The sequence below is a fragment of the Nothobranchius furzeri genome, chromosome 16 (genome assembly GCF_043380555.1).
Source record: "Nothobranchius furzeri strain GRZ-AD chromosome 16, NfurGRZ-RIMD1, whole genome shotgun sequence".
Lineage (NCBI taxonomy): Eukaryota > Metazoa > Chordata > Actinopteri > Cyprinodontiformes > Nothobranchiidae > Nothobranchius > Nothobranchius furzeri.
Genome location: NC_091756.1, coordinates 54,361,341 through 54,377,173, shown reverse-complemented (window position 1 = coordinate 54,377,173; position 15,833 = coordinate 54,361,341). Strand labels below are relative to the sequence as shown.

The window sequence follows — 15,833 nt, the reverse complement described above, 5'->3', positions numbered from 1 at the left end:
AGTTGCGGCAGCGTGAGGACAGACTGAGCACACACAGCAATCTCACTGAGAAGGGTAGACGTTGCAATGTGGGTCATATGTGGCTCAGGGTCAGATACTGCAAAAGCACCACGGCTTACACCCGCCTTTGATTAGTAACTTTAAGGAGGTGTCTTTTGCCCCCGCCCACATGCTTAGGTATTTCTGCATTACTGAGAAGGCTGTGTGAACAAAACCTAACCCTGCAGGCTCGAACTGACACTACATAGACAAGACCAGACGTGAAAATGCCAATAATAAGCTCTGTCGTCTGGGAGAAGCTCAAAGTACATGTGTTGCTTATACGCATCAAGGGGATCCAGTTGAGGTGGCTCAGGCATCTGGTTAGGATGCCTCCTGGATACCTTACTGGTGATGCATTTCAGACACGTTCAACTGGGAGGAGACGCACATGTAAACCCAGGATATGCTAGAGCAGTGGTTCCCAAACTTATTTAGCCGCGCACCCCCTTCTATGTCCCGACCATCTCGACGCACCCCCCCCAGCCCCCACATCGGGGCATGGCTCTCTCTCTATATATATATATCAGATGTCAAGCTAAACAGAGAGGGTTAAAAAAATTCACCATCACTTTCATTTTTTAAATAGTAATTAATAAACATTCGATACCATTACAATTTCCTTTGATTTAATTTTAAATAAATATTTAGAGTGCCCAGGTAGCACATAAAAAATGCAATTTAACAGTTTTCTTAAAGTAGGAACGTTTAACCTGTGCGGCCAGAGCGCTCTCCTTCCTTCTGCTCTGCGTAAACCTGAACTGGTCACCTACTTGTGCGTAATCAAATGTCAATAGGGGACAAGATATAGCCATGATGTTCACTTTTGCCTCAGACCGACTTATTGCTGTTTTATGGTGTGGCTGAATCTGCAATCCGCTGTCATGCGGACTGGATTAACAAATGCTGCAGTAACATGAGATGTGGTCAGGTTCATGAGGAGTCACTGGCTGGAGTGGACCCGACTCATCCCAGAAGCTAATATCTTAATTTGACCTTGAATGAAAAATAACCTCTTAAAAGTTGTTATCACGGTGGAGGCAGCGTTCATTTCTGCCTTCAGTCTGACGGCGCGCCGGAGTTAAAGCAGCGTGTGCGCTTATTGAATCTGTGTGTGTGTGCGTGCGCGGCACAGACACTCAAGTCACCGCGTCTCGCGCTATTTAAACCAATGTTGTAAAATTCCTTCTGCCCAGCCCAGATGTGCTCACTTGTATACCCGTGAGCCGTGGTTCAGCCGGAACGCGTCTGACCTCTGACAGACGCACTCTGAACTTCAGATCTTCAGCGCGCTGTTAATGGCCTGAATGGGAATCATTTATTGTTATTTTGTTACATCCACAATGTTCTGTGTGTGAGGTTTACAATGTCAGAACACCTGCATGAGACAGGTGTTAATTACAATCTGCCAGAATGACTCATCACCTTCAGATTCCTCCAACACCGTTAAAAATGATCAAATACGGAACATATCCTTGTGCGCAGGCCAGAGTGCTGAAGCTCGGCGCATTATTATTATGAAGTTAGGGCACATGTGGAGGACACTTGCGCGTGCAAAAATATACTTGTTTTCAATTACATTTATTGGGCCCACTTACTTTTTCTTTGGCCCACCCACAAATGAGTTTCTACGCTAATGGTGACATATGACAGACTTCTCTGAGTTCCGCAGCCATTACACTTTTCACCTCGCACACCCACTAGCGGCAGCTCGCGCACCCCCAGGGGTGCGCACACCACACTTTGGGAATCCCTGTGCTAGAGGGACTATGTTTCTCAGCTGGACAGGGAACACCTTAGGATTCCCCTGTAGGAGTTGGCCTAAGTGGCTGTGGTGAGGGAAGTCTGGACCTCTCTTAGGTTAATGCACCTGCAACGTGAACCCGGATAAATGGACGATAATGGATGGATGATTGAATAATAAATATTTACTGTATTAACATTCATAGTGAAGTAATGTAGCAATGCACCTTGTGCAATGCATTTTGAAAACCAATAAAGTTAACAATATTATTAAATTATGTTCAGACAAAATTTCAGTAAAAAAGGCTATTCTTATGTATATTTACAGAGTAAAAGTAGGTTATAGGACAATAAGAAAATGGCAAAAATTGCCAATAGTTGTTGATGGACTTTTTAAAATCATTATTTGAAACTATTTAAGAACCAGCCTGATTAAGCACTAGAACCACATTAGTTGAAAATACACAAATGGTAATGATTACCTGAAAATTGTTGATCTTCTTTGTATTCATCCGTCATTTGTGATATTTTGATTTTACCTAAAAATGTAAAAGAGAAAAATTGTTTTAAAAAAAATAAAACCACATCACAAAACAATGTGAACCAACTTCAGCCTTGTACCCAACTTTCAATCATTAGGTTTCATTTTAGCCACCATTTTGTAAACTGCACTAACTACACAGTACCATTAAATAAATAAAAAAAATCTGTACTTTCTTTGCTTCTGACATGTAGGCATAAATAATCCATAACGTTTTACAGCTTTTATAAGTGTTTAGTGGACAAAAGTCGCACAAACTTGCCTTGCAGTGAGCTTTCCATACTTCATTTTACAGCTTCAAGCTTGACCTAGACAAAATTCACATGGAGTGCAGAACTCTGCTGTCTGGGCTACCTAATTGTACAAAAGCACAAAACATTACACATCTTACCTTTTCTTTTGTACATCTCCCCTCCTGTCTCTTCTGGTGAGCTTTCCTCCTCCATGAAAATTGCTCCCTTTCTGTGCTGCTGGGCACAACTGAACTCAGCACGGAGGAACAGGTAGCATGACTCTGATTGGATGACTAGTTTATGGGCCCACTTCGTCTGCAGCTATCAGGTGGGGGATGGGCAGTTAGGCAAAAGAGTAAGTCAGCCTTTACTGAGAACACAGAGAAAAGTGCCACAATGGAGCAGCAGGGCTGCTGACTCAGGATGAGTGAAGTTCAAAGCCACTCAAACTAATCATAATAAATATTAATTCAATATTAATTTATAAAACTGTCTCTCTTTGTATGTTTTTTAATTTGTGTATTTTTTATGTAATTTTAACTTTTAGATCAGGATGGTCAAAAGTGCATAACATTAGTGGCCTTCAAGTGATTTTGAGCAGTCCACATTTGTATTTGTAGAATGATTTGGGCTGTCCAGAAGGCTGCAGCTGTAGACTGATACTTTCATGCATTTATACTGTAAATGTTCATCAGTGTTAAAAATTTCAGCAGTCACAGTTAAATGAAAAATCAACATTAATCAAATCTCCATAAAAAAGGCCACATTTATGTAAAATAAGAAATTTTTGAGGGCATGTTGTGGGTCACATGAGCAACGCAGGGGTTCAAAAATGAGCTCACTTCATGGTCATAACCCTGCCTTCTAGGCAGCCATGTTCGCTTTCTGATATATGACTTATATGTGAAAAGGCCTCCCAGAATATACTGCAGAAACAGCCCATTAATTAACATTGCCTTCTCAACTAATTTTGAGGTCACACTGTGGGTCACATTAACAATGCAGGGGTTCAAAAATCAGCTCACTTCTTTTAGTTCTGTGAAGCTGACCCCCGTCAAACTGATTTGTGCAGGTAAAATTGACGTTTGTGCTGCTATGGTTTCTGAGATTTTAAACTTTATTTTATAGGTCATTCAGAGTTCACCATCCCCCAGACTGCTACAAACTGCTCCAAAATGGACCATATCGGTCTACCTTTTTAGTGATTAATTTGTGCTGATTTGTGCAGGTAAAATTGATGTTTGTGCTGCAAACGGTTTCTGAGATATTAAACTTTTAGGTCATTCAGAGTTCACCGTCCCCCCGGACTGCTCCAAACTGCTCCGAAATGGACCATATTAGTCTACTTTTTAAGTGCTTTGTTTGTGCTGATTTGTGCAGGTAAAATTGACGTTTGTGCTGGAACGGTGTCTGAGATATTACGAGTTTTATTTTTGCATGATGACATCATCAAATCAAGTCACTTTTGTGTTCTTTTCTTTGTCAGTCTAAAGCAGTGTTTTTCAACCCTGGTCCTCAAGGCACACTGCCCTGCATGTTTTTGTATTCTCCCTGCCTTAACACGCCTCATTCAGCTGACTGCAGTTCAGCAAAAGCTTGTAAATCAACCATCAATTCAAATCAGGCGTGCTGAAGCAGGGACAACCTGAAAACTCCCTGGACAGTGTGCTTTGAGGACCAGGGTTGAAAAACACTGGTCTAAAGTATATTTGCTTTTCAAACTCAGTCAGCTTCACCTCTATGAACTTGAAGGTTATATTTTTCTTTCAATAAATTTGCCATATTAATTGTGTTGATCTCATTACCAAAGTCATGTTTCACTCAACTTTACAATTTTAGAGTCACTATTCCTAAGCCACAACAAAATTAAATGTATAGCTGCAAAAAAAAGATTAGATTTGTGAATCTGTACTAAATATAATGTATGTAATTTATGTCCACTAAAATTATTGCCATTCTTTGATTTTGGAAACGTGTAATATCTCAGAAACAGTTGCAGCACCAACAATAATTTTACCTGCATAAATCAGCACAAACAACGCACTAAAAAAGTAGACAAATATGGTCCATTTTGGAGCAGTCCGGCAGTCCAAGGAAGAACGAAAAAAATGAATGCAAGTCATTGGGGCTACAAACGCTATTTTCTAATTCCGCTTGTTGTGAGCCATGGATTTCACATATGCTGTCCGTGAGTTTTAAAGACATATTTTGATACCAAGAATGCACTTTTTTTTTTAACGGGGGAAATGTTATTTTAGGATTTGTGTGAAAATAAGCCCCAAACTACAGATGCGTGTCACGAAAATGACGTCATCGACAATGACAGAGAAATACGGAGGGAAATTGCTGTAGGTTCAGCGAACTTCAAATCCTTCCTTCAGGCGGAGAAAAGCACAATAAATCTGGCCATTTGGTAAGTACCAGCTACGCTACAGGAGAAAAGATTATGTGGTGACGTCATATATGCAACATGCCGATGTCGGATTTGTAGTCATGCTAATTATGAACTTTTACAAACTGATAAATCTCAAAGTACGTGGCAGGCATGGTCAAAACACCCATCATTAGTTTTAATTTAAAATTGCAGTACAACATATGTGTGATCCAGGGCCTAAGGCAAAGCGGATTTGAAAATAGAGTTTTTAGCCCCATAGACTTGCATACATTTTTTCGTTCTTCCGGGGACCCATTAGCCGGAAGTAGATGGGCGTGACTTAGCCTTCCAATACATCTTATAGATGATACTGCATCATCAAATCAAGTCACTTTTGTGCTCTTTTCTTTGTCAGTCTAAAGCAGTGTTTTTCAACCCTGGTCCTCATGGCACACTGCCCTGCATGTTTTTGTATTCTCCCTGCTTTAACATGCCTCATTCAGCTGACTGCAGTTCAGCAAAAGCTTGTAAATCAACCATCAATTCAAATCAGGCGTGCTGAAAACCTGAAAACTCCCTGGACAGTGTGCTTTGAGGACCAGGGTTGAAAAACACTGGTCTAACGTATATTTGCTTTTCAAACTCAGTCAGCTTCACCTCTATAAACTTGAAGGTTATATTTTTCTTTCAATAAATTTGCCATATTAATTGTGTTGATCTCATTACCAAAGTCATGTTTCACTCAACTTTACAATTTTAGAGTCACTATTCCTAAGCCACAACAAAATTAAATGTATAGCTGCAAAAAAAAGATTAGATTTGTGAATCTGTACTAAATATAATGTATGTAATTTATGTCCACTAAAATTATTGCCATTTTTTGATTTTGGAAACGTGTAATATCTCAGAAACAGTTGCAGCACCAACAATAATTTTACCTGCATAAATCAGCACAAACAACGCACTAAAAAAGTAGACAAATATGGTCCATTTTGGAGCAGTTTGGAGCAGTCCGGCAGTCCAAGGAAGAACGAAAAAAATGAATGCAAGTCATTGGGGCTACAAACGCTATTTTCTAATTCCGCTTGTTGTGTGCCATGGATTTCACATATGCTGTCCGTGAGTTTTAAAGACATATTTTGATACCAAGAATGCACTTTTTTTTTCACGGGGGAAACGTTATTTTAGGATTTGTGTGAAAATAAGCCCCGAACTACAGATGCGTGTCACGAAAATGACGTCATCGACAATGACAGAGAAATACGGAGGGAAATTGCTGTAGGTTCAGCGAACTTCAAATCCTTCCTTCAGGCGGAGAAAAGCACAATAAATCTGGCCATTTGGTAAGTACCAGCTACGCTACAGGAGAAAAGATTATGTGGTGACGTCATATATGCAACATGCCGATGTCGGATTTGTAGTCATGCTAATTATGAACTTTTACAAACTGATAAATCTCAAAGTACGTGGCAGGCATGGTCAAAACACCCATCATTAGTTTTAATTTAAAATTGCAGTACAACATATGTGTGATCCAGGGCCTAAGGCAAAGCGGATTTGAAAATAGAGTTTTTAGCCCCATAGACTTGCATAAATTTTTTCGTTCTTCCGGGGACCCATTAGCCGGAAGTAGATGGGCGTGACTTAGCCTCCCAATACATCTTATAGATGATACTGCATCATCAAATCAAGTCACTTTTGTGCTCTTTTCTTTGTCAGTCTAAAGCAGTGTTTTTCAACCCTGGTCCTCATGGCACACTGCCCTGCATGTTTTTGTAATCTCCCTGCCTTAACATGCCTCATTCAGCTGACTGCAGTTCAGCAAAAGCTTGTAAATCAACCATCAATTCAAATCAGGCGTGCTGAAGCAGGAAAAACCTGAAAACTCCCTGGACAGTGTGCTTTGAGGACCAGGGTTGAAAAACACTGGTCTAAAGTATATTTGCTTTTCAAACTCAGTCAGCTTCACCTCTATAAACTTGAAGGTTATATCTTTCTTTCAATAAATTTGCCATATTAATTGTGTTGATCTCATTACCAAAGTCATGTTTCACTCATTTTTACAATTTTAGAGTCACTATTCCTAAGCCACAACAAAATTAAATGTATAGCTGCAAAAAAAAGATTAGATTTGTGAATCTGTACTTAATATAATGTATGTAATTTATGTCCACTAAAATTATTGCCATTTTTTGATTTTGGAAACGTGTAATATCTCAGAAACAGTTGCAGCACCAACAATAATTTTACCTGCATAAATCAGCACAAACAACGCACTAAAAAAGTAGACAAATATGGTCCATTTTGGAGCAGTTTGGAGCAGTCTGGCAGTCCAAGGAAGAACGAAAAAAATGAATGCAAGTCACTGGGGCTAAAAACGCTATTTTCTAATTCCGCTTGTTGTGTGCCATGGATTTCACATATGCTGTCCGTGAGTTTTAAAGACATATTTTGATACCAAGAATGCACTTTTTTTTTAACGGGGGAAACGTTATTTTAGGATTTGTGTGAAAATAAGCCCCGAACTACAGATGCGTGTCACGAAAATGACGTCATCGACAATGACAGAGAAATACGGAGGGAAATTGCTGTAGGTTCAGTGAACTTCAAATCCTTCCTTCAGGTGGAGAAAAGCACAATAAATCTGGCCATTTTGTAAGTACCAGCTACGCTACAGGAGAAAAGATTATGTGGTGACGTCATATATGCAACATGCCGATGTCGGATTTGTAGTCATGCTAATTATGAACTTTTACAAACTGATAAATCCCACAGTACGTGGCAGGCATGGTCAAAACACCCATCATTAGTTTTAATTTAAAATTGCAGTACAACATATGTGTGATCTAGGGCCTAAGGCAAAGCGGATTAGAAAATAGACTTTTTAGCCCCATAGACTTGCATAAATTTTTTCGTTCTTCCGGGGACCCATTAGCCGGAAGTAGATGGGCGTGACTTAGCCTCCCTATACATCTTATAGATGATACTGTTTGCATTCCGATACGTCACTGGTAAGCAAAAGTGCCCGCAAAAATACTGGATAAATCTATCTTTTTCGTAACATTTTTCACAAATTTTGAGGTCATACTGTTCCGTACAGGAGGGCTGTTTGCATTCAAATGCTTAATTCTAACAAGAAAAAGACCCCAAAATGTACTGCTCCTCCTTTTACCTTTTCCACAATTTTAGATGTCATGCTGTGGGTAATAGGAGTGGAGCCATGCATAAGCAGTGTTCTACAGGTCAGAACATTTGTTTGTGTAACAGTTTTTTTTCCCTGAGCTTAAGTAGGGTTATATTAAGGACTGGATGCATAGCTTTTAAAAAGATTTCCCAGAGCATTTTTTATCACATAATACCAAGAGTTTGCTGTTTAAAGATATATAAAACACAACCTGTTTCAGTGTCATTTAGACTTGCATATTCTGTCTATTTATTGTTTCTCCCTCCGCCACAGTCTCATCTGATAACGTATATGGATTAAAGACTAATAATATAAACAAGTAGCTGGTCCACTTCAACGTGCCCATGATGTGTGGCTTCTCCTCCTGACGTTGTTCGTGCTTGCCTTGTTGGACCCAGTTGAGGCTCGGCTTCGCCATGCGCTATGCTAGTCATTTTCTTGACGCAGTCCAGGAGTACTCAGGTGACGGTTGCTGGGAGGATCATTTGTTTAGCCATGGATTATAGTGATGACACCGCATGAAACAGATGGTGTTGTTTTCCTACTTTAAATCGTCCTTGTGCATTGGGTCTGAAAGTGTTCTTGCTATATCCAGCCAACATTAAGCTGATCCATGGATCTGAACAATTTTTTTCTCGGACTTAGCAGAGGAAGCAAAATATCTGGGCTCCCTGGATCCTGTTGTAATCATTAATTCTGTGGAGCACTAAAGATAGCCACTTCTAGTTATAAGGTTGGTGGGCTGTTTTCATTTTTTTTCCCTAACACCATAATGACCCATTTTGTGATCAGTGGAGGAGGAACTTGTTATTTTTGGTGGTGTTTAGATTGAATTTTCCCTGATGTTTTCACCTTCACCTTCTATTTTAATAATGAAAATTGCTTACCATTAAAGTTTTATTATCACTAGGTCACTTTTATTTATTCATATTCTGCTGCCTAACTGAACCTTCTCTAATTGTTCTTTGGATTTATTTTTGTCTTCTTTAATAGCGGTTAGCATAAAATTAGTCAAGGTTGGACTATGGTATGCTCTCGGTATAACACCATCTGCAATAATGGCTTTGTTTTTTATTTTATTTAGTTTTACTTTTTTTTGTTCGCTTTTTTTTTCTTTTGACGCAAAAACCTTTTTTGGACTTTTTCCTGTTTGATCTCAATATTTTTTTCTTAGGGCTTGGCACTTCTGTTATGGGTAAAGGTCTAAATATAATTCCTCTCAATATCAGAAGTCTTCTTCTAAAGATTGATTAAAAAAAAGATTGGTTTAGTTAGAATGAACCAAAAATAATTACCCTTTCGGAGACCTGGTTAAACGATTCTGTCTCTAATAATGCAGTTAATTTGGATAATTTTAACCTATTTCATGCTGAGAGACATGGGAGGGAGGGTGGGATTGCTACTTATGTTTGTTCCAGTCCCAAGTGGTTGTAGTTCCGTCAGTGAAACCTTCACAGGTCATCTTCATTGAGGTTATATTTAATGCCAACAAGTATGTCATAGTTGGGAACATTTATCTGCCACCTTCTTCTTTGCTAAAAATGAAGCTGTGAAAAATATTATTGCCACTGTTCAGTCATAAGGTACTGCTAAGGAACCTATTTTGTTGGGACACTTTAACTGAAACTGGCTCGATCAATCAACCCTTAATGAACTTAACCTTTTAAACGGCTCAAATGTCACTCAACTGATTCCTGCTCCAACCTGATTTGGTGCTAGTTGTTCTTCTCTTATTGACTGGATTTTAGTTACTCACCCAGCAGGATTGTTGATTCAGGGGTTCTACCAGATTGTTTTAGCAACAACTCAGTTACATACTGTAACTGGAAAATTTAGATTCTCTAGACTCCTCCTAAAATCATTAGGTTACATGACTTACATCATTTTAGTAATGAGTTCTATCTCCATGACTTACAGTTGATTAACTGGGATAGACTCTTGTTATTACCTGACCTAGATAGTGCTTGGAAATATTTCTATTCTAAATTTCTCAGTGTTCTTGATAAACATGCTCCTTGGATTAGTGTTGAAGTCATGGGCAATCACCTTCCATGGATCAGTAGTCAACTCATCGCCCTTTACAAACAACGTGACAAAGTATAGAACACTGGTCAATTGGCTGGTAATCATGTGGACTGGTGTAAGTATAACAGGGTATCCGCGGGTCCTTAAAAAGTCTTAAAAAGTCTTAAATTTGCTTTTCCAAATTTAAGGCCTTAAAAATCCTTAAAAATTAATAATAATCCTTAAATACAGTTTCCAAAGGTCTTAAATTACCAAAGAACCAATAAACAAGATTATTTTATTTCAATTTTCATGAATTTCTATTTAGTGTTCAGCATTTTTTGTGTACGATGTTGGCGTAAGCGGAACCATACACATTCAGTTGGTTATGAAAGGTTTTTTTTTAGATGAGCACATTTGCTGTTTAAGCTAGTGGGAGATTGCGCCATGGGGACTTGCAACTTTTATGGTAACTGGATGGCTAATCCCACTTTCGCAACGTGGTTAGCACCGGTTCCAGGCAATAGCTGGAAATTATAGTTAAAATTTAATTAAAGAAAATAGCTTAAATTTGGTCAAAGTGGCTTTAAAAAGGTCTTAAAAAGTCTTAAATTTGGCTCCCTTAAACCTGCAGATACCCTGTATAAGAAACTGATAAATGACTGCACAACTCAAACTAGGAATGCCAAAGCAGCTTATTATAGAAACAGCTTAAATAACTAGTTTAAACAAAGTTAGCCCCCCTGCACACACACACACACACACAATGATTTTCAGTCAGATGAGAATTTTTTGCTTCAATCCCTATTATAAACGCAGTCGGAACAGAGGAATGGTTCCCGTCAGAAATAAATTAAAAAAAAAATAATTTGATAAATCACGGATTAACGGGTTGTCATTTATGTAACATAACAAAACAGCCATGTTTTCTTCATCATGCACCAGAAACTAACTTTTATTTACAGGTCATGTCAAGATCTCTGGATGTCCTGTTCTGTTCTATTACTCCTTTAATCTACAGACTTCCTGACTTCTTTAAGATATCAGAACTGCTTTCTATCTATATTATCTCTCTGTGCTCACAGAGAGAAGTGTCAGCTTTCTAACTAAAATGTACCAAAATTATGTTTGATCATATTTTGTTCAATTTAAATACAGTGATCCCTCGTTTATCGTGGTAGATGCGTTCCAGACCTGGCCGCGATAGGTGAAAATCCGCGAAGTAGGGACACCATATTTACAGTATTTATTTAACAGGTACGTATAGTATTCGGACTTTTAAAACCCTCCCTTTACATAGTACTGTTAACAAACCACCCTTTAATGTACGTTTTATGATGAAATTGATGAAAAAAAACCCAGGAATTTCTTGATATTTCGCATAGAAAAATACCGTGAATCGGTGAAAAATAACGCGAATCGGCGAATTTCCCTTGAATAAGGCTCCAAAGAAAAAAAAATCCGCGAAGTCGTGAATCCGCGATAAACGAACCGCGAAGTAGCGAGGGATCACTGTATGTTGAATCTAAGTGTTCTAGTTAAAATCTTTAATGGTACAGTCCAAGCTAAAACATAAATGTTCATTGTTTTATAAATACTAGATATTGTATTCTTTCAATCACATTTGACGATTCTGAAATGGTTAACCAATCATTCATACTTCCAAAATCATATTATGATTAAGGTTAAAATATTCACCATACATAATTTTGGATATAATATACTTTTTAAAACACATTTAAAATTATAAACCCTCAAGCTTTTGTGGAAAGATAGGGGTGTCTGTAAATATGTAAGGGTTGTCACCAGCATTCAGACATCAATTCTGTTTGCTTCACAGCCAGACAGGACACGGTTAAAAAAAAAGACTTGTCTGAGTTTTTCAACTAGAGACTGTAACTATGGCAACAATCTTTGAGAACATCAGTTCTGCCTCTGAACAGCCACTGGCCAGGCTGGCTCAGGAAAAGCTTTGAATGCCATCCACCTCTCAAAGCTAACATCTTTAGCAGCTATTTGCGATTAGATGCAAAAATTGCTTCCTCCAACACCATAACTCATTTGACGTGAAACGTCCTCAGCAAAAGACCTGGGGTATCTTACGGACAAACTGTTGACCTCCAAAAGGTGGCTATGGCCTTTAGAATTCCAGAAGCCTAAAACCTCCTCCTCCACTCCATCGGACAAAGGGCTTCTCTTCATCGTACCACCAAGAACCTCCAAGACAAAAGTCAGTTTGTGCTCTGCGTTGGATGAGCACCTTTTATTAATTGATACGATTGCTATACCCAATAAGCGAAACTAAATTCATTTTAAGCCCAGACACCACTAATTTCTTAACACGCTTAACAAAGCTTCCACTACACCTCACTTTCATTACATCGCTTAATTTATTCAGTTATAGTTTGTTAAACCCTTGTTTCTCATGATTTGTTTGTTTGATTTTCATAGGAACATAGTATAATAAACTGATTTTTATAAAAACTATATTTCTGAATTTCATACTCCATCTTAATTAAATAAGGAGGGTTTGAATCCCTGAACAAGTAACAGAAGAACTAAAAGTCATGTTAATTCAAACCCTTAAATTTCAATAAAATTGATTAATCATATTTATATAATTCATTACATCTTATAAATATTTATTAAGTGTTGTTTAACGGTCCCTAAACACGAAATTTACATTTAATGAATCATTCTGTTTGGAATTAGTTTTATTTGGAAACTTGAGCTGTCAGTCTGGTCATCTTGGCAATGCGGCGTCTATGATCAAGGAACAGAAGATAGTTCTTGGGGGTTCTTGTAGTTGTAAGATGAAATATGAGCTAGAATCAGATTGGTGTGGTTTGTCATTTGCATCAAAAAGGGTCCCAAATTACAGCATAGAAGGATTTCCTTTGAGATCAGAGCGCTCACGGAGGATGCATTCCCACAGTGTGAATGCTGTTAAATGCTCCAATAACACAGATTAGTCATGATATAATGTCAGACTCCCGTTGGTCACATCTCTTTTATTGTTGTAGCAGCAATTATGTGAAAAATATGTTTTTCCAACAACATAATTACACACTTGGCAAGTATAATTTGTGGCTGAGGAACACGCGTGGATGACTCAGAGACCTTTACTACTGAGGTTCCCCCATTCAGCCACTAGATAATTGTGCATACGCATGGTCAGGGATGTTTCTAAATTTGTGAATGTACAAAATGATAAACGCCACGCAATGCGTAGAAATGTTCCTATGCATGACATATGCACGGATCTGTGCATCAGTACGTTTGATAAATGAGGGCCCTGGTCTATGAACATTTAATACCCACCTGTATCGGTCTAATAATTTGTTTTTGAATATATTATTGTAGTATCATTTAGACCAAAATTAATTTTATCATAAATTCCTCTTTCTAATAATTAGTCTCTGTACAAATTTATTGTGCCATTTGTGTGGTTTGTTTATAAGTGATTATTGAATATTTACGTGAAAGTATTTTTGTTAATATAACACAATTTATTATATTTGATTCATTTTACTTTCTATTATTTTATTTTATTTTAGTTTAGTTTTTGCTTATTTATTTTTAAGTTGTGGTAGTGCTCCTTTTGTCATACTGTAAGTTATTGTAATACCTTGTAAGTTAGAAAGTCACTGAGTGAGATAACTTTATTAAAAAGATTTAGATAAGCAGTTTTGTGTCTTCAGAGGAGTCAGGAGTGTGGAGATACCAAATAGTGGATAAATTAAGAATATTGGTCAAGAACATAGATGATCATATGACACCTCTAGTAAAAACTATAAAAGTAAAAAAATAAAAACATTACAATAATATAGCCAAAAGAAAATAACAATAAAGCCAAAAAAGTCTAAAATTAACTAGATTTTTTATACTGCTTCAGTTTAGCTTTAAAACTCCAGACAGTTGATTGTTTAAAATCTAGTGGGAGTTTGTTCCATAGTCTTGGAGCCAGTATTGTAAAGGCATGCTCCCCTTGAGACCTACAGTTGAACCAAGGCTCAACCCATAAATCCTTATCTGCAGAGTGGAGAGGTCGAGTAGGAACATACCGTATTAAACGATCTACAAGGTGGTGTTGTTCCAGCAAACGCCTGGATAACAGAAACCAGGACTTTCATTTCAATGCTATGCTTTACAGGCGAACACTGCAGCTCATTAAGGACTGGAGATATGTGCTCCCACCATTTTACCCCATAGTTGAACCTTTTTGCAGCATTTCGCACCATCTACAGTACAGCAGTTGCATATTGAGTCATTCCTGCACACAGGGAATGGTAGTAATCCAGCCTTCATATGTCACATTTGATGTGTCAAAGTCTATAAATCCTTCCTCAAAATCATTGACTTGATTTTAGTTAGGCGTCGTAGCTGAAAAAAGCAGGATCTCACTGCTGCAGTCACTTGGGTGTCAAATGACAAGGAGTCAGTCTGTTCCAATGGGCCCAGTGACATGAGGTCCACACCATGAGGCTGGCAGTCATTACGAGTAAAAACTGTGACCTCTGTCTTGTTGTCAATAAAACACAGGATGTTGGCTGCCATCCAAGAATGTACCTCATTTGACACAGTTCACCAGAGGCTGAATCGTACCCAGAAACCCCCGATTTAGTGGCAAATAAATTTGAAAGTCATCAGCATACAAATGGAAGTTTACATTGTGCTTCCAAAACAAGATTCCCAAGGGGAGCAGGTAGATAGAGAAAAGCAAAGGACCTAAGGAACCCCCCATTTCAGAGGAGCATCCTCAGATGAACAAGTCCCCATAGAGACACAAAAGACCTATCTGATAGGTAAGATCTCATCCACTGCAAGGCATTTCCAGAGAACCCTACCAATTGTTCTAAACGGTCAAATAGGACCTGGTGGGCTACTGTATCAAAGGTCACCATAAGATCCAGAAGCAAAAAAACCACAGCATCCCCATCATCTGTAGCTAAAAATATACAATTTAGTACCCTTAACAAAAGTGTTTCAGTGCTGTGGCTGGTTCTAAACCCTGACTGCAGGGCCTCTATGATATCATGGTCGTTCAGGAATATAGACAGTTGTTTATTTACAATACTTTAAATTATTTTTGCACAAAAGGGGGGATTAGAGATAGGCCTATAATTAGCTAAATCTCATGAGTCCAACACCACTTTCTTAAATAGTGGCTTTACAGCTGCATTTTTCAGCTCCTGTGGAAATGTGCAGGAGGAAAAGCTACTATTTATGAGTTAAAATCACAGGGACTAAAACAGTAAAAACATACTTAAAAAACCAAGCTGGCATGGGATCACACTGGGAGCCAGCAGGCTTTAGTTTAGATACCAAGTCTGAAAAATTTGAATTGGACACAAGTGCTAATTTGTCTAATGCAGCAGCAATAGGACGTGGAGTTAAAGAGGAGGTTGTATGAGACTGCACCAAAGAGGATCCCACAGCTGCCTTTTTTTCCAGAAAAATGGAACAAAACTTTTCAGTTTTCTACTGAGGCTTCCAATGAGTCTTTTTCATTAACAGGCTCTAACACTGAACTGAAAGTTTTAAAGAGAACTTGTTGATCACCTGAGGCTGAGGAAATAATATTTGAAATAAAATGTATTCTACCCTCCTTAACAGCCCTATTGTAGCTTTCCAATTTACTCCTAAAAATGTTTCGGGTGTCACATTTTGAGGATGTTTAGGACCCAAATATGCAGATACCCAGGATGACACGAG

At 38.2% G+C, this 15,833-nt stretch overlaps 2 protein-coding genes across 19 annotated transcripts in view; one reads left to right on the top strand and one right to left on the bottom strand.

Moving 5' to 3' along the window:
• Positions 1 to 3,509, bottom strand: part of LOC129161162 (uncharacterized) — a 40,395-nt gene extending 36,886 nt beyond the window's left edge. The window contains exons 1-3 of the mRNA XM_070545466.1: positions 3,366 to 3,509; positions 2,715 to 2,877; positions 2,265 to 2,321 (exon numbers count right to left, since the gene is read on the bottom strand). Of these exons, the coding sequence (XP_070401567.1) occupies positions 2,265 to 2,321; positions 2,715 to 2,877; positions 3,366 to 3,509 (364 nt within the window). The remainder of the gene's footprint in view (positions 1 to 2,264; positions 2,322 to 2,714; positions 2,878 to 3,365) is intronic.
• Positions 1 to 15,833, top strand: part of srcin1b (SRC kinase signaling inhibitor 1b) — a 185,385-nt gene that overhangs the window by 121,993 nt on the left and 47,559 nt on the right. The window lies entirely within an intron of this gene.